The 20,034-nt window shown below is 44.6% G+C and overlaps 1 protein-coding gene across 1 annotated transcript in view; it reads right to left on the reverse strand.

The window, feature by feature from the left end:
- NECAB1 (N-terminal EF-hand calcium binding protein 1) overlaps positions 1-19,372 on the reverse strand; it is a 115,946-nt gene extending 96,574 nt beyond the window's left edge. The window contains exons 1-3 of the mRNA XM_075270333.1: positions 19,141-19,372; positions 14,654-14,678; positions 2,581-2,689 (exon numbers count right to left, since the gene is read on the reverse strand). Of these exons, the coding sequence (XP_075126434.1) occupies positions 2,581-2,689; positions 14,654-14,678; positions 19,141-19,239 (233 nt within the window). The 5' untranslated portion in view covers positions 19,240-19,372. The remainder of the gene's footprint in view (positions 1-2,580; positions 2,690-14,653; positions 14,679-19,140) is intronic.
- Positions 19,373-20,034: the final 662 nt, after the last annotated feature.

Raw genomic sequence — 20,034 nt, forward strand, 5'->3', positions numbered from 1 at the left:
TTTCCCATTATGGAATCTGAAATTGAAAGGTCTCCAACATAGATGAGAACATAGCCTAAGACCAAAAATGAAGGAGAACCTTCTAATGCATATGTACAAACTCATATATAACAGGAGGTAATAGGATATGAACCCATCTGTCATCATTGTGGCCCACACTGGGGTGAATATGGCTCCCTCTCTACACCGGCCTACCCAAGGACTGGGCAGCCAAGTTCCTGCTCCATCTGGTGCTAAATTGACCATATAAAACACACACTCATTCACCTGCAGATGTTTTATTTGAGGTAGTCAGGGAAGGTGCCTGTGGTTTGGGGTGGGAGGAAGTTGGTGGTTTGGGGGGCCACTTTGGTAAAGTTTGAATTCGTTCCACTAATATATTAAAACAGCCTTGTCTGCATTGATCTAATTTTAATGTCCGCAGTGTAATATTCTACTGAGGATTTGTTCCGGATTACGTACTGGGTTTGCCTAATCCATTGTGAGAGTTGAGATTCATTACAGTTACATCACCATCTAAATTCACATTTTAATGCATCACCTCCATCACAAACCAATAAAATTTCCATATCATGCCAATATTATAAAATAGTCACACAGTCCCCTAATAATGCCATCATATAGTACCCAAATAAGGTGAACATACAAGGGGAGATATATTCATCTTTTATGCCAATTGGTGCCACAAGTGGTATTTTCACATCACCCTCACTACTTCTTGGGATGTGGCAAGGGTGTTCTGTAAGCAGGACCATCGGCCCCACCAAATGTATTACCACTAGTATAAATGAAGCCTGAAATCTAGCCCAGCTACAAGATGGCATCAATTTAAACAAGACCTTTGATCACCTCCATCACTTCTAGTTCTTATCCTCATGTAATAGGCTCCTCTCCACTAAATCCAGCAAAGTTGGAATTTTCTCTTTAGTCCCCACCATTCCTGAGCAACAAGCACAGTTAGTTTTGGTGCCTCATGTGCTATTTTAGCTCTGTAATGTCAGAAGGGCGGTGTCAGGCAGGGGGTGTGACTCAGCGCTCCAATCAGAGGCAGCCAGTGTCAGAGCTCAGAATCACACCCCTTGTCTGCTCCTTCCTGACACCACCCTCCTGACAGTACAGAGACTAAATAGTATATCAGGTACCAAAACTAACATTGATTGCTCAGGAATAGTGGGGGCTAGACAGAAAATTCCAACAGTGCCAGGTTCAATGGGACAGCAATTATTAAATGATATGAAGAAGTGAACTTTTGGAGGTGGAGAAAGGATCTCTTTAAGTATCAGTGCGGTTCCCATCATTGAATGTGCCTGCACCTTGTCTTAAATCAGGTAAATCCTTTGGTATCACAGGGATTATTGAGACCTGCAACAAAATGCTACTATTGATAAATCCCCTCTATGAAGTCCTCACATACAGTATACTGAAAAGTGACAAATATACCCCTAGCAATAGCCAAAATAATAATATAATAAAGTGATCTAATAATATGCCATATTGTGCCCAAATATATCTGAGAACTAAGGCCTCATATCTGTGCCAAGGTATGGAGCTCTTGTACCTATTGTGACTATACACACCCCAGGGCTAGCCTTTCTCCCTGGTATCCCAATATCCAGGGGTCACATATGATATTTCCTATTGATTGTACAAATACACATACTTTTATTGTACATCGTACCTTGGATACAAGCAACTCGTTTACATATAATTCCTGCAAAATTCCTCCTAAACACATATGCCTTATCCTCTTTGTGACATCAGGACGCTGATACAATAAACTATACATTGCCATCATAGTCCATAAGGTAGTAAATAGTTCAATAAATGACAGGCTACCTCCATGCTTTTCATGTAAATTTGTCGGTCAACCTATACCTGGTTCAAAGGTACATAGATACAAAATTTGGACATAGGAAAAGTCAGGCTGCTTACACACTGCTTACAAAGTGCAGGGGCCCAAATGGAGACTCTATACTGGAGAGACAGGGGAGTATACAGTATTTATTATTTTAGGATAGGTCATCATTAAAAGATCAGATGGAGTTTAACAAGCAGGACCCCCACAAATCAGCTGTTATGTCTGCACTTGTCGTGTGAGGGTTGTGACCCCTTCACTGTGTGAGTCATAGTGGCCATGCAATGTAATTAGAGTCTCATCCTATTCTATGGGAGAAGCTGTAAATACATCACTCGGCCCATATGAATCACACAATGTGCGATGTAAACAGAGAAGGGGCCACAGCACTCGAATGACCACTGCAACAAGGGGGGTCATTCTGAGTTCTGAAATCCCTGCCTCTGATTGGAGCTCTGAATCACACCCCCTGTCTGACTCCACCCACTTGACAGTACAGAACCTAAGTAACATATCAGACACCAAAACTAACAGCATTGATTTCTCTAAAATAGTTGGGACTAGAGGAAATATTCCAACTGTGCCAGAATCAGCGCAGCGGCGACTATTCACAAAGGCTAAGAAAGGTTCTCTCACTTGTTAGATAGAAAAGAACTGTCACAATGAAGAAAGCTGTTAACCATTTCTTGGTTGCTGTGTAACATAAAGTAGAAAAAACTTCTTACTCTGTTTTGTGTGTGTCAATCTTGTGAAAAAGCTCGCTCAGCTCCTCTGCACTTAGGATTCCATCAGCAAAATAAGCTTTGAACTCTTCAAAAGAAAGTTTTCCGTCATCTGCAATAAGAGAAGAAAATGAAATAATATAGGCAAAACCTGGAACAAGACATACAACCATCTTAAAGAGGACCTTTCATGTGCAGTATTATATATTGATTTGCTAGTATGCGCCCGGGTGCTGGAGATATTGGTGTTGCTAGTTTCAGCACCGATATCTCTCCACTGTCAGAAGGGCGGGCCTTACAACCTAGCATCATTGCTGGGCTGTCAGTAACATCCCCACCCTGGCAGTACAAGGATATTGAAAAGTACTGTCATGGGGTGTTCCTCACAGCCCAGAAATGACGCTGGGTTGTAAGGTCTGGCCTTCTGACAGTGGATAGATATCATGATATCTCTGGCCCTGGGCATATCCTGGCAAAGTTGACTGCGCTGAATTCAGTGGTATACAAATGAGCGGAGGGTCAATTCAAACAGTTATATCTCAGGCATTGTAAACCAAACAGACTTGCCTTTGGTATCATATGAAAGGGGATATCCTCTTTCCATTAATAATATGTATAGTGTCTGGGGAACAAGGCTTTCTCCAACCACTATCATGGTGGTCCGAAGCCCCGGCCATTTCCAGCTGGCTGCGGGCCCCGTACCACTCCGGGCCCGGTGCGACCACGATTGTTATGCCAGTGGTTACACAGCCCTGTACTCCGTACACAGTAACATTCAGTGAGAGGCAGGAACAGCTCTCAATACAGAAGCACGGGGAAGAGTAAAAAAAAGCAGGATTTCACAGAAAGGATCCAAAATTCATTAATAAAGTATAATACAAAATTGAATACTGTCAGAAAATGAATTGTCCGAAAGTTTAGATAGATGTTACATATCTGTATGTTCATGGCAATGCTCCTTTAACAGTATGAAGCATGTCATAGATGGGAGTCGGGGGGGGGGGGGGGCTATATACATTTATTCATTATTATGATAATGTAATCTCAGTCATCTAGATTTTAATTTCAATGAAGCTCTTTATACTGGAATTATACACTGAGGATATGAGATTTAGTACACATTTATCTACATTATGCAAACATCATATACACAGTGTACAAGGGCACGCTACAAGCTCCTGCAGTACTGCAACAAACATGTTTTTAGCCTCGGGATACTTTGTGAAATTAACATTTGTTGAGTTTGTGGAGAGCACTTACATTTGGCTTTTCAGGCCGATGTGAAGAGTGTATGATAAAGGGAGGAGAATTACATATGAGACATGCTTTATCAATGCATCAGAATGGCGCACATGAAAGAACCCGAACACAAAAGAGATTCGTTTTTCCCTTTGTACAATGCATCATGATAAATTACGTCGGCTGCTCGGCTATTTTTGTTCTTTACAATTATTTGTTCTAGCTGTCGAGAGACTTATGTACTAACCGGCAGCTGAGATACATCAAACGTATCTAAAACATGGAAGGGCTTTAAATGCAGCTTTCTTACAAGCTGCATACATTTCACATACAAGTCACAACAGCTCAGGTACTGTATGTTCTGCGGGGACTGCCTAACATGGAAATATACACAAGCGTTCAAGTATTTAAAGGGGTTATCCACTTTCTAAAATTAGTGGCTTATCCTAAGGCCATCAATATTAGATATGCAAGGGTCCAATTACCCAGGCCCAGGGGTGAACCTGGGCTTTCTGCTGCCTGAAGCAGACGTCAGAAAGCCCCCCCCCCCAGGAGGGGGAGTCGCAAGAAAGGGGAGGGGCCGATAGGAAAGGGTGGAGCCGAAGGGAAAGGGGGCGGGGCCGAGTGGAGCGAGCGGCGTTCGCAGGCAGAGAGCAGGCAGGGAGAGGACCTGCTCTCTGCCTGAGTGTGAGGGGCGGCTGCTGGAGCAGCGCTGTGTCCAGCAGGGCCGCCCCAATACACCGCTCGCTTCACGTGTCGGGCTGCAGACACGATGACACTAAGCCAGTCCAGGACAGCTTGTCCTGGACTGGCTTAGGTCAGCAAAAATGCTGCCCTCCCGAGGCCCTGGCATAGCGCCGCCTGAAGCGGTCGCTTCAAGTCGCCTCATGGGAGGTGCGGCGCTGCCCAGGCCCCCGCAGATCAGCTGCTCCAGCCAAGCAAGGTTCCCTGTAATGTTTACATGCCATACAAAGTGTAGTGGTGGCTTTAGCAGTGCAGGACCCTTTTAAGAACTAAACTGTATTGTTTCAACAAATTATCATTAGAATCCTTTTTTCAGGCCTACCACGTTGGAATTAAAAAAAAGGCTATTCTGCCCCACCTTTAGATGTCTTCCTGTGCTGCCGTTCCGGTGATATTCACGGTTTTCACTGTATGCAAATAAGTCTCCAGACAGCACTGGATGTGACCCCCCTGTAATCAAACAGCACTGGGGGCGTTCCCTGTGCTACCTGCAGACTCTCCAGCAACTCCCTCCATCTTATTCTCGCGGCCGCCTCTTCCCCGCACCTTCAACCGAAAGTGCCAACTGCGCATGTGCAGCGGCCATGTTCCTGTGGCCTCAGACGCGATTGTCCGTTTGGCCACAGGAAAATGGCCACCACACATGCACAGTCGGCGCTTTTGATTGAAGATGCGGAGAAGAGGCAGTCGCAAAAAGAAGATAGAGGGCGTCTCTGGAGAGTCTGCAGGCAGCACAGGGGACATCCCAGTGCTGTTTGAGTGCAGAGGGACCGCCCCCAGTGCTGTCTGGAGACTTATTTGCATACAGTGAAAACCGTGAATATCACCAGAACAGGGGCGCAGAGAAGAAATAGCCTAGGGGACAAACAGCCTTTCTTAAGGCTATTCCGATGTGGTAGGCCTGAAAAAATAATTCTAATGATAGAATCCCTTTAAATTAATAGTACAGCAGATTGTAAGTAACTTTGTAATATCTCAAGAGACCCCAGAGTATAATAATAGCTAGTGAGTGGCAAACCCCAAAAATTATGGGTTTGGCTGAACCTGACATTTTTGGAAAATTCATTGTAGATACTATACTGTGCAGAGAGGCCACTATGGGGCATTATTCCATGTGGAGGGCCCACTATAGGACATTATAATTTGTAAAGGGGATACTATGGGACATTACACTGTGTGGAGGGGCCATTATGGGACATTTCACCACAAGGAGGGGCCACTATTGGGCATGATACTGATGGAGGGGCCGCTATGGGACATTATACCATGAGGAGGGGCTGCTATGGGACATTATACCATGAGGAGGGGCTGCTATGGGACATTATACTGTGTGGAGGAGCCACTATGGATTATTATAATTATACTATGTGGAGGGACCGATATTTAGACATTATTCTGTATGACAGTGTGTTTTTGCACAAAAAGGCTAGCAGTTTTTCAATAAAAAATTGCACCATGTGAACGCAGCTTGACATTGGAGTGAAAGTACCAGTGACCTAGGGCTAAATGCTGCTATAGCAATACATATACTGTAGTTTTTATCTAGATTGAAAATAATATTTAATGTGTTTACAAAAATTTATATTTTTTCATGGCTTAGCCTTGACATGGATTACAATCCATCAATGTAGTTTGTGAATTCCTCAGAACCCCATAGCAGTACGTCATGACCTCTTCACTGCCTTTTGAGGCACACCAATGTACATACAAGTACGGTATGATATATTACATCTTCCACCTTAGCCTATTGAAGTGAATGGGCAGAATGGTAGCACAGAAGTCGGCCAAATGCTGGGAGAAGTGTGGTCATGACATGGCTGGGCAGGCATGGGTTAATGGATTACATCAGGGATATATATATATATATATATATATATATATAGTAAGCCGATGGCTGGTCAGGTAATGGAGGTGGTGTACATCTCACCCAGACTACTAAGGTGGGTGAGATGAAAAAACTCCAGAAAGAATGTTTCTCAGCAGATAATTCTGTCTGCTGAGTGTTATTTCAAAGTTCCAGTTACTGGGCTTGATTTTTAGGAATGGCAGGTAGGTTGGTAGTGGGACCTGTCATTCCGCCCCCCTCCAGTCCACACTTTGGGGATGTTCCGACAGCGACTCAGTTGTTGAGAGTCTCCTCATCAAGGAGGCATAAGAAGCCAGCTCCAGCAGCAGACCTTTGGCAGAGCTTGGCTGGAGAGCTGACAGAGAGGTCATATTTTTGGAGCTGTCCCCTGAGTGATTCAACTGATTTTTGGATTTCTGTTACTCTAGGTGAGGTAACCTATTCTATGCTTAGTTAGAGCCCAGCCGGGCAGGGGTTTATTTTTGTATTGTTTCCTTTAGTTGCTGCACTATATTTTTGAGTGAAAATAAACTCTACCTTTGTTTTGGGCTAAAAGAAACTGGACTTGTGTGTCTATGCCGCCCCAACTAGCAACCCCAGACCCTTACAAGATTATATATATATATATATATATATATATATATATATATATATATATATATATATATATTCACACACGCTATTTTGGGGCTACTCTAGCAGACGGACCATGGGAAGTTGGCTTTGTTTACCTATGGCTACTCCACTTTAGCTAGGACAAGGATTGCGGCTAGTGGTTGCAGGGTACCATTTACATTTGATGAAGTGTCTTTATCAAAAAGGTCAAGACGTTGGTTGTCAGGGACTCGGCTACAGCATTGTTGTTTGATGTCAATGTAGTCTGTGTTTTTCTAATAGATTTTATACTGAAGAAAATACAATATAGCGTCGGCTTTATTGAGTTGTACATTTATTTCTAGTCAGGCGGGTGGTCGGGCAGAATCCCTAGTTCAGGCCTTGCCATGTCATGTCAGTACCAGGTACAGTCACACACATATAGTGTATATATCACTGTATGTTATCCTACAGTCATTGTACTTCAGTAGGCCCTGTTTTCCCATTGTTCTGCTGACTGGTCCCAGCAGTGGTCACGCTGATGTCCTAGCTTAAGGATTTATCATTGAAGACCGTACTTAAAATGTTCTATGAGACAAGTATAACAATGTCTAACGTCCTCCAACAACCTACACAACTCGAGAGGAATGGCTTCTAGTCATACAGACTTCACTTCACCGGACACAACTGTTTCCCTCAGCAATAGGACGGACGCTTATTCCCCTCACTGACAGGAAAGACTGGCCACGTGGCAAGCTCAGGGTTTGGACGTCACTACACCTTCATGCTGGCCAAATATATTCCTAATACTAACCTTGTCTCCATGGCAGCTGGGGCAGCAATTCCCCTGTGACAGGCTCCCCGTGAAGAGATCGCCATATTACTGATCAGCAACATTCATCATGAATAACACAAGATACAATTATCAAATATGGCGGCACAATAGTTCAGTACGCAAAGTGGGGCCTAGATCCTGCGTCCTGTATGTCTTTACATAGGTGTACACGGACAAAAGATAGGAAATAAAGCTAGATACCACACCCAACATCCATAACATACTACAGGTCTTAAAGGCTCCGACCTCTTAATAATTCAGGTGCACCATTTGAGGTCCTTTGCACCAAAATTTAAATTTACGCCAGTTAGAAGTTGTTATAGATTTTAGGTATAACTTACACCAGTTTTCAGGTACGATATAGTATTTTTTTTTTATTATTTTCACCTTCCCTCCTACTGCAATAGTAAAATATCCTGGACTACCCCTTTAATAAGTTCCTGTATGCAGGAAGTTGTTATGTGCCTCCCCCTAGTGGTGGCTGCAGGTAGTCTGAATGTTATATGCTGAGGATTTGGATCTCTGTATTGGAAAAACAGTGATCTGACTGCTATAAATACAGCATGCTAAGAACATACAACATGCTAAGAACTGTTGAACCTATATAAGGATTAAAAACTAAAATGCTATTTAAGGCTTTGACATGAGGAGTGTAAGGTGCCAGACAATCTGTGCCCTGGGGTCTAGACCTTGTGCTGTCCGAAGGGCAAAAGTGATTGGGTGAATTTACTCGAGTACCGTATTTTTTATTGCTATTTTGCAGCATAAATTACAAAATGTGAACTCCAAGGTTAAGGATACACATAGCAGAACATGGTTAAAAAATTGCTGCCTTTTGGCTGCATTTTTTACTTTTGCTCCCCATATACCGTATATACTCGAGTATAAGCCGAATTTTTCAGCCCAGTTTTTGTGCTGAAAAAGCCCCCCTCGGCTTATACTCGAGTCAGCAAAAAAAAAAAAAAAAAATTTTTTTTTTTTTTTTTTTAAGGAGGGAGGGTCTATGATCAGCCACAATATTAATGTATAGAATCTCCCATAAAATAGTGCAAAAGAAAAAAAAAGAAGATTTTAAAAACATAAAAGTTCTAAAACACTCCTTTTCCTAGAATACATACAAAAGTAGAAAATGACTGTGAAACGCATACACATTAGGTATCCCTGTGTCTGACAGCGCCCGGTCTACTGAATATAGGGGATCTGCAGTGCTCCTGTTCCATCGGGAAGGGGTTTATAGAAGCACTGCAGATACCCTATATTCAGCCAGACTGAATTCCAAGTGGGGGGGAAGAAAAAACCCAGTCCTGAAGCTCAGGGAAGGGGCAGACAGACAACCAAAACACCCCCTCCCCTTTCCAAGCAACTACTGCACCCAAAAACTCCGACCATTTTAATTTTTGAAATTTTCCAGTAGCTGCTGCATTTCCCCCCCTAGGCTTATACTCGAGTCAATAAGTTTTCCCAGTTTTTTGTGGTAAAATTAGGGGGGTCGGCTTATATTTGGGCCGGTGCCATCGGGGTCAGGGGAAACCGGGACTGAGAAGGCGGTTGATTTGGTGCGCTTGGATGATAGGGCGAAAGGGGAGGTTTATGTCTGTTTTGAGGGCCCTCTGGGTGCCCATCTGAAACAGGACGTGCGTGACAACATTTGGAAAGGGGAATACGTGGAGATTTTTTCTCTGCTTCCTCTTGACAAGTTTAACCTTGATAAGGTTAAGCCTAGTGGTTCCAAAAAGGACGACGAGGAAAAACGGCGGTATCGCCTCATTCCCCGCACGTTCTTGAACTGGCTGCAGGCTTTTGCTATTCTGGCGAGTGTGATTGGGGAAAAGGAGTCGGAACATTGTTCCGCTCTTTTTGGGTATATGGATGCCATAGGGGAGGCTCATCGGGTCTATGGTGGAGTCGCTTGGCTCCGCTATGATGAGCAGTTTCGGCAGCGGAAGGCGGTTCGTCCTAGCCTGCGCTGGGATCACAAGGATATCTCCTTGTGGATGCGTTTGATGGCGGCTCCTGCTAGCCAGCCCTTTCGGGGGGGGGGGCGGTGGTTCGGGCTCTGCGGCCGGATCCCCGGGTACACAGCGTAAGGGCTATTGCTGGCTCTTCAATGAGGGCTTGTGCAAATTCGGGGCCACTTGTCGCTTTAAGCACGAGTGCTCCGGGTGTGGGGGAAGTCACGGCCTCCACAAGTGTTTTAAGAAAGGAAAGGGTAAAGGGGGCGATGGTGTGGACAAGAGGGAGGACTCCGGTGAGGGTCGCGGCAATGCGGCCTTTCCTAAATAGGTACCCAGACCGGGTGGCTGCCCGGCTCTTGGAGGAGGGTTTTAGTGAGGGTTTCCGCATCCCCTTCGATGCGTCTGCCCCGGTTTTTCGCCCGGGCAATTTAAAATCTGCCCAGGAGCATCCGGAGGTTGTTAGGGACAAGCTGCGGAAGGAGGTCGAGCTGGGCCGCATGGCTGGCCCCTTTGAGTCCCCTCCGTGGCCCAATTTGAGGGTGTCGCCTTTGGGGGTGGTGCCGAAGCGGGAGCCTAACACGTTCCGGCTTATTCACCATTTGTCCTTCCCGGCGGGGTCGTCCGTCAACGACGGGATCGACCCCTCTTTGTCCCGAGTCTCCTACGCTTCTTTTGACCGCGCAGTTGCGTTGGTCCGTAAGGCCGGTCCGGGGGCCCTCATGGCCAAAACGGACATTGAAGCGGCCTTCCGTTTGTTGCCGGTTCATCCGGACAGTTTTCATTTGTTGGGGTGTTTTTGGGAGGGTGCCTTTTATGTCGACTGTTGTTTGCCTATGGGCTGTGCTATTTCTTGTGCGTATTTCGAAGCATTTAGTTCCTTTTTAGAGTGGGTGGTCCGTGATGTCTCCGGTATGTCGGTGGTCATCCATTACCTGGATGACTTCCTCTGTGTTGGGCCTCGGGGTTCTTCTGATTGTCTGGTCCTGTTGCGGACGGTTGAGCGGGTGGCAGAGTTGTTTGGGGTCCCGTTGGCTCCGGAGAAGACTGAGGGGCCGGCGCCGGTGATGAAGTTCCTGGGTATTGACTTGGACTCGGTCCTCATGGAATCGCGCTTGCCGGCGGATAAGCTTGAGGACCTTAAGGAGTCTCTACGGCTTTTTCAGGGTGTTCGTAAGGTTCGTCTTCGTCGCATTATGCCGATGGGGCGTGTTTTTTGTCGCAGATTGGCGGCCTTGACTTCTGGAGTGCAGTCGCCTCATCACTTCGTGCGCCTTACGGCGGACGTGAGGGCGGACTTGGCTGTGTGGGTGGATTTTCTGGGGCGTTTTAATGGGCGTTCTTTGTGGTTGCCGGCGGCGGTGTCCAGCGCCGAGTTAGATTTGTTTACGGATGCTTCCGGTTCTCTGGGTTTCGGGGCTTATTTCCAGGGACGTTGGTGTGTTGGTGAGTGGCCGGCCTCTTGGGTTGAGAGCGGTCTGGTGAGGAATTTGGCCTTGCTGGAATTGTTCCCCATTGTGGTGGCCGTTGAGTTGTGGGGTGCGGCGTTTCGTGACCGTCGGGTGTGTTTCCACTGTGATAATAGTGCGGTTGTTTTCATTATCAATTCTCAAACTGCCTCTTCCCCTCCGGTCGTGTCTTTGATGCGTTATTTAGTCATGCGCTGTTTGGATTTGAATGTGCTTGTGTCTGCGCGTCATGTTCCGGGGATTGATAATTCAGTGGCTGACGCTCTGTCTCGGTTTCAGTTTGGCAGGTTCCGGGAGTTGGTGCCGGAGGCAGCGGCGGTGGGCGAGGATTGCCCGCCCCATCTATGGTCCTTGGTGTCCGTTCCGCGGCTGAGCTCGTCCGTCGGTCGGTGACTGCGCCGACTTGGGCCCGATATCAGCAGATTTGGCGTGAGTGGGAGAGGGATTGCACTTTAGTGGGGGGTGTTGGTTCTGACGAGAGTAGAGTGTTGTTGTTGTTGTCCTGGGTGGGTGATGCTTTCGCTGCGGGCCGCTCAGCGTCGGCCATGTCGCAGCGTTTGGCCGGTTTGGCGTTTTTGTTTCGGCTTCAGGGTGTTTGCGATGTCACAAAGGACTTCGTGGTCCGCCAGGCCATGAGGGGCTTTCGGCGCGGGGTTGTCCGGCGGGATCTCCGCCGGCCAGTCTCCTTTTCGTTGCTTTGTCGACTGTTGGGTTGTTTGCCGGGTTTGTGTTCTTCGAGTTATGAGGTGGCGCTTTTTCACACAGCTTTTCTTCTCGCGTTTTTTGGGGCTTTTCGGGTGGGTGAATTAGTTAGCACCTCGGTGGCTGCCTCTGGGGGTTTGCAGTTTTCGGATGTGTCGTTTTTTGATGATAGGGTGGAGTGCCATTTGCGCCGTTCAAAAACTGATCAGGTTGGCCGGGGCCGGTTGATCGTGTTGTTTCCCTCTGGGGTTGGTGATGCGTGCCCGGTTCGGGGAGTTTCGGAATTTTTGGGTCTGCGCAGGACCTGGCCAGGTTCCTTTTTGTGTCATGTGGGCGGCGGGTCGCTATCGCGCTTTCAGTTTGTTGCGGTCTTTAGGAAGGCGCTGGCGCTGGTGGGTGAGGTGCCGAGTGACTACGGCACCCACTCCTTCCGCATCGGCGCCGCCACGGAGGCTTCTCATTGGGGTCTTGGGGATGAAGTTGTCCGGCGCATTGGTAGGTGGGAGTCGGATCGATTTCGCCTCTATGTTCGCCCTGCGTTGTTGTCTTGACGGGTGTTTGGGGTGGGCCTTTTTTCTTGCTTCCTTGTCCCTACATTGGGATGGGGGGGGGTCGGGGCTGTCTCTGTTTTTGTTGGTCTCTGCTTTTAGTGGTCCCCTTTTTGTTTTCTAGGTCCTTGCCTGATTTGGATCCTCGGGCATTCTTTTGTTTTTTGGGGTGCTATCCGTGCGGAAGCGCGTCCGGATGGTCGGCAACTCGGCCTGAGTCGTGATGATGCCGTGGTGCGCTGGATGGGCGTTCGCGGCCTGACGTGGAGTCGAGTGTTGCCCGAGTTTCATTTTTACAGTAGGGTGGATCGCCCCCCGCACATTGTGGTTCTGCACGCGGGGGGGAACGATTTGGGGGTTCGCTCCTCCAGGGAGTTGATTAGAGACATAAAATTTGATATTTTGCGTTTGCTTACTGAATTTCCAGGTTTGGTGGTTGTGTGGTCCGACATCGTGTCCCGCCTGGTTTGGCGCCATGCGAGGTCGGCCGCGCGTATCGACAAAGACCGTATCAAGGTCAACCGTGCTGTGTCACGTTTTGTCCTTCGTAATGGCGGTGTAGTGGTGCGTCATTGGGAGCTTGAGGTGCCGTCTCTGGAGCATCTGCGGAGTGATGGCGTTCATTTGAACGCCATCGGTGCGGATCTCTGGATGCTAGGTTTGAGGGATGGGGTAGAGCATGCTTTTCTGCGGTGGCGGGACTCCCGGTCATAAGGGGTCATGTCCGTGAGTCTGTGGCCGGGGGTTGTTGGGGGTTAGATGCCTATTGGCCAGTTGATAGGACCTCATAGTTGGTATGGGTTCCTTAGTGGGGGTTGTTTGATGACCGGTATGTCCTCTAATTGGGCTTGGGTCCCTTTAGGGGTCTGACTGGTGTTTAATCTAATGGTTGTTGACTCTGCCCGAGGTAGGAGTTATCGCGCCTGGGCAGATTGGGGGTGTGGCTTATTCCTAAGGTGGAATATGCCAGCATGTTCAGCTCTTATAAGGGGTTAACGTTACATCTGGTTATCTTATTGATTTTAAGGGGGGTTGTACTTTGTACGCACCGCCTCACCCTTTCCACCCCTTTGGGGCGGTGCTAGTATTTGCCGTTTGTATTTAAGGTTGTTAATAAAATCGGCCTTTAATTAGGCCATTTAAATCCAACAGGTGGTCAGTGTCTTATTGTTAAGGTATAAGGTTTAGCTAGACTTATACATGTGATTATTCGGAGAGGAACTTATTCCTCCTCCCCAGGTCATGCATTTGATTTTAAAACTACATCTTTTCTACAGCATTTTTTTCTCTTCAGTATGTGGGTGAGATTAAAGGGATTACTGGGGATTAATAAATTATTTGCCTGTCCTAGGTTATTGCAGATGAAGGACCCCCGGGTCATATGACCAAAGCCAGCATCCAGCCTCCTGGGGCACTCCGCCACTTTTCCACCGATCTCATAGGTGATTAATTACCTAGGTTATAGGGGCGAGCTGACTTTAGTAAAGCCAGCCCCATAGTGTAGGTAATTAATTAGGTAATAAATATTTAGATCAGGGAAGGAAGAGTGCAGAGCGAAACTGGGGGGCAGAGCAGGGCCCTTCATCTGAAATAACCCAGGACAGATAAGTAAATTACCAATACCCAGACAACCCCTCTACATGAAATCTCATTCACTTTGCTGGAACTGTAAGGCTAAAGTCGGGTTCATATGAGGTTTTTTGGTCTGGATTTTGATGCGGAATCTGCGTCAGAATCTGGCTCAAAAAAACCCTCCCATTGAATTCAATAGGTTCCTTCTTCCGTGAGTGTTTGTTCCCGCTCGCAGAAAAAACAAGCGACATGCCCTTTCTTCAGACGGATTCCGCGGCTGATTCAGCCACGGATGTCCGCGGCGCGACACTCTCTCCCGTCTAAGCCCATTCATTTGAGCCTAATCTGGAGCGGAATGCCGCGACTGGATGCCGATGCACTGTAAGCACTGCACTGGCATCCAGTTGTGGCTAGCCGTTTTTTGGCAAGTAGCCCCCACAGATGGGCCTGCACATGTCATACAGTGTCCTCCTAATTATCATAGCTCTATATCATCGCTGTCCTTCGCAGACACATATATAATCTTCACTCTATACAGATATTTAATGATAAATTCAATGCTGTCATGTTCTCACCATTCTTGTCTGCTCTTCTCAGTATCTGAAAAGAAAAGAAAAAAGGAATTACTATCTCAGTACAAGTGACAGGATTATTCATGCCAATTAATTCTTATTTGACATCTTTTTAATATATCTTGTAGAAGCTCGGAAAATACAGCAGCATTACCTGATGGGATATGTGACTCACCGGCAGTAGGAGATGTGGTTATATAGGTAAAAACAGCCTATTCATCTTTCTTTCTTTCTATCTATCTATCTATCTATCTATCTATCCATCCATCCGTCTATCTATCTATCTGTCCATCTATCTGTCTATCTATCTATCAGTGGCGTAACTAGGAATGGCGGGGCCCCCTCCAAGAGGGGTACATGCGCGTGCAGGCTGTTTGTGAATAAGAGGGTGACGTGGGGTGCAGGGTGTGTATAAGCAAGAGGGGAAATGGGGGTGCAAGCTGTGTGCGAGCAAGAGGGTGATCTGGAGGGGGGAACTCCCCATTCCACCACACTCTTGCTCACACACAGCCTGCACCCCCATTCCCCCTTCTTTCTCCCACACACAGCCTGCGCCCCCAGGTCACCCTCTTTGCTCACACACAGCCTGCATGCCCATGTACCCCTCTTGTTCACACACAGCCTACACCACCCATTTCCTCCTCTTGCTCACATAGGGCAGAATGGGGGGTGCAGAGTGTAACACTTTCTGTATATATAATAGACTTTCTGTATCAATTCTCATGTTTGTTTTGATCTATAAATAAACTTAAGGCTAAAATGCAGTCTAATTTGAAGGCAGCATGTTATAGAGCAGGAGGAGCGGAGCAGATTGATGTATAGTTTTGTGGGAAAAGATTCAATATAACTTGTCATTCCTCCAGTGAAATCTCTGCTCTTTCTATGCTGAGACGTCCAGGAGGCGGAGCTATCAGTGACTGACAGCCTCTCCTCTACGACTGTGCACACACTGATAGCTCCGCCCCCTAGGCTTCTTGGCATAGAAAGAGCAGATATTTCAGTGAAGAAATGACAGGTTATGCTGAATCTTTTCCCACAAACCTATACATCAATCTGCTCAGCTCCTCCTGCTCTATAACATGCTGCCTGCAGATTGAAGAGTATTTTCCATGTAACTCCCTTTAAAAGGATATAATTTTATTTAAAACTGTTATTTATATACCGAATTGTAAATCATATAATTTCCTATATATCTGTATGCACTGTACAATAAAATAAACCATGGAACCAGTCTAGAAAATCCTCAATGAGCTTAAAGGGGTTGTCCGAGACAGGTCAACAGTGTCTTTGACCCTTAGATCTTAGATAACCCCTTAAAGGGATGTTCCTCATCTTATGAATATACCATCACTTTCTGATCAGTGGGTACAGCATAGATTTACCACTGCTCCCCTTTCTAGGTTCTCCCTGCACAGCACGGCTCCCTGGGAACTGAAGCCAGCCCCATACATGTAAAAGGGAGAGTGCAGGGAAACACAATACAGGCAGTGAAGAGCTAAACCAGTGCTGCGTCCCCTTTAGTTTTGGGATCAATGTGGGCCCCAGAGATCGGCCCCCAGTTGACACAGTGATGCCATGTCCTAGCAATATACGCCATTAACGCCACATACGCCACTTTGTAACATGGTAAAAACTCTTAGGCTGTATTCACACAGAGTAACGCCAGGCGTTTTTTGTGTGTTTTTTGCACATAGCGCCGCGTTAACGCCATGTAGCGCCGCGTTAACGCCGCGTATACGCCGCGTTAACGCCAGGCAACGCCACCACAAAATAGCGCGGCGTTAACACGGCGTACACGCGGCGTTAACGCAGTGCTATGTGCAAAAAGCACACAAAAAACGCCTGGCGTTACTCTGTGTGAATACAGCCTTAAATTGTATGTAGAAATCCATTTACATGCTGCAGAAGAAAACTGCATTCAGATAAATGGAACTGATTTTTACTCGCAGAGATACCTGCAACAAATCTGCTACGTGTGAATATACCCTGACACTTTTTGGCTGCGGCCCTTTTATACTATTTCAGGGTTAATTGTCAAAGACATGACATAAAATCTGTTTTTTTAATAGTTCATTGAACAATTATTCATTTTCATTAGTTCCATATCAATAAGCATGAAATATTCCTCACTGGGATACTTTATATATAGCAAGAAATATTACATAATATTGTAAAACTGGATGTCATTGACGGAGAAGAGACAGCTCAGAGCGGGCAGACAGCAACATGTCGGGTGTCCCATATACTGGAAGACGCTACTCACAACATATGTGCATCAGTAATGTTATATGACATCTTAGTGATACATTGTATGTACTGGAACTGATGTAAATGAACTGCTGAGTGGATACAAAAGATATATGGAATATAATAGTTGCCATTAGAGGTCAAAAGCATTGCACTACCGTATACAGCTTGGACTGGAAAGCAAAGCCAACTACACTTTTCAATACAGTTGACTTAAAGGGGTTTTCTAGATCCAAATCTAATTTTCATATAGATAACCTTTCCACAGTATAAATCATCAGTATATGATTTGTTGGGGTACGACACCAAGACCCTGCACAGATCAGCTGTTCTAGCAGTCTCCAGGTGCAAGTAATAGGAGCCGGAACGCCTGCTATGCAATGGACCAGGACGCTGCACAGCTCTCTATTACTTGACTACCAGATTCTGACACCCAGACACTGCTAGAACAGCTAATCTGTGCTTGTTCTGGGTGTCAGACCCTGACAAATCACATATCGATCCGTGTGAAAAAAAAACCCACTTTAACTGTAGATTAAAGGCCAAATATATAGTACACAATAGGACAGTATTCTGGCATCTATTTAGTTAATAAAGTCTATGTGTACATTAGATTATTAGACTTTTCCAGTACATACCTCATCTATCCACTACAGACTTGGTGTGAATTGAGCCTTTGCTGATGGATATACAATGTGATTGTTATTGATATAAACTGACTCCTTAACCACATACAAATGGTGGCACCTTGATATACAGTATTTAGAGGGCTGGTCCTCTAATAAGAAATGTGGCCAATAACATACAATAGGATATACATATGGAAATAGAAAATATATGAAGGGAAATGTAGTGTAGACAAAGAGATGGTAAAGGTTTAAAATAAGGGGACATTTGGAAAGGAGTCACTGTGTGTAGATAGATAGATAGATAGATAGATAGATAGATAGATAGATAGATAGATAGATAGATAGATAGATAGATAGATAGATAGATAGATAGATAGATAAATAGATAGATATAGGAGATAGATAGATAGATAGATAGATAGATAGATAGATAGATAGATAGATAGATAGATAGATAGATAGATAGATAGATAGATAGATAAATAGATAGATATAGGAGATAGATAGATAGATAGATAGATAGATAGATAGATAGATAGATAGATAGATAGGACTATTACAGCATCTTCCTTATATTCAGTACCTTAGGAATGACTGCTCTGCACGTAATGCCAAGGACAATTCCTTACCTATAATTAATCCCCTCTTTACTTTGTTCTTAATTTAGAAAGAATCAATATCGAAGCCGAACACTGGGGTTTCAGACACTAGCATGCTTGTAATATCCAATAAAACAGCACAGAGAATATTGTAGAAGTGGATCATGTGATACAGAATGTAATATTATGTAATTGAATGAAATTCCATGGTCATATCATTTTCATATTGTCATTTACATGACATTTCTTCATTGTACAATATTAGGTCTCACTTAGTTCTATTGAATATTTCATGTTGGTTTCTGCCATAAATATTAGCACTTGTGTTTTGCAAATGTATAGAATAGGACATAAATAAAGAGACATCACTTAGAGTAGATCTAGTAACCTGGATAGTGCTGAATAACAACAACAACAGCAATAATAATAATAATAATAATAATAATAATTATATATATATATATATATATATATATATATATATATATATATATATATTTGCAGACTAGTTTTATAAGGACTGACTGATATGACTCTAGCTGTCATCTATCTATCTATCTATCTATCTATCTTTATTTTATCTATCTTTTTATATTCATCTAGCTCTCTTTTATCTGTCTATCTTTTCATCTATTATATCCATCTCTCTCTTTTATCTTTTATTTTAATCTCTCCTCTCTCTCTCTCTTTCTCTATCTATAGTATTATATTCATCTATCTATCTATCTATCTATCTATCTATCTATCTATCTATCTATCTATCTATCTACCTACCTACCTACCTACCTACCTACCTATCCTACCGCCTACCTATCCTGATGAATTATTACCTCCCTCTAGTAAGTGATGACTTCTTCAGGGTGTGAGATTCAGGACTGACATGTTGCTGTAACTCCTGTGAATAAAAGTTTTATTATTAACCAGACATGGACACTGACTTGTCACTTGCTATCTGCCCAGTAAAGAGTCTCAGAAAGAAATGATGGTCAGAACATAGAGCTCCAGTCATACTTACATCCAGGAAGATGGACATGCCTTTAGTCATGTGCAGGGATGAGCTGATCTCTTCTGAAGAGTCAGTCCTGGAAGGAGAAGACATCTCCTGACTATCCATTCTGTAATTGTAATGCAATGAATCACAGTTGAGTCAGGTGCCTGGATACCAGGTGAACTCCTTGTGTATGGAGCTGGGGTCTATGAGTCAGAGATGCTCCCAGCTAGTAACAGTCTGCAGTGAGCTGATCCTCCTTCACTTCTCTACAATCCCTCCCAAGTGTGCTCATCCTCCTGATCAGCCACACTGTACAGCCCCCTACCCCAGGTTTCCCACTGTTACTACAGCTGTAATCCCTTATTACATATAGTATAGCCTACATCAGACCCCTTCTCTTATAACTACATATAAGGGTCATAATAAAGACTATCAGTGCAATTATTACAATTGTTTCAATTATTTGGAAAAAGTAAAATCCATATAGCAAAAAGATCAATGATGTTGCTGTGTGTAGTGTGTGCGCGCCATCTAGTGGTTACAAAATGGTAATTCTAAGGGATAGTTGAGCTACAGTATAAGGACTGTTTATAAAATCTGAAATTTCTTCTACATGACTCATTTATTGTTTTGAGACCCTAGAAAGAAAATTATTAATGAATTTGCGATATAAGTCTCAACCCATCATAAATCCAAGTTCTCATTCCTGGAGATTATTATTGGTTCCATTCAAATGTAATTAACCTTTTATTTAATTTCTTTTTTTATTCATAATAAAGATAGCAACATTTGTAATATTATTTAATAAGGAAAGTGCTTTGATCTTCTCTTATTTTCCTTCTGCTGCTACTGTTCATATCTTACAATACAATAGATGTCTATGGAGGGGAGGAAGAGGAGATATCTTCAAAACAGAGA

Source organism: Leptodactylus fuscus, chromosome 4 (assembly GCF_031893055.1).
Source record: "Leptodactylus fuscus isolate aLepFus1 chromosome 4, aLepFus1.hap2, whole genome shotgun sequence".
NCBI lineage: Eukaryota > Metazoa > Chordata > Amphibia > Anura > Leptodactylidae > Leptodactylus > Leptodactylus fuscus.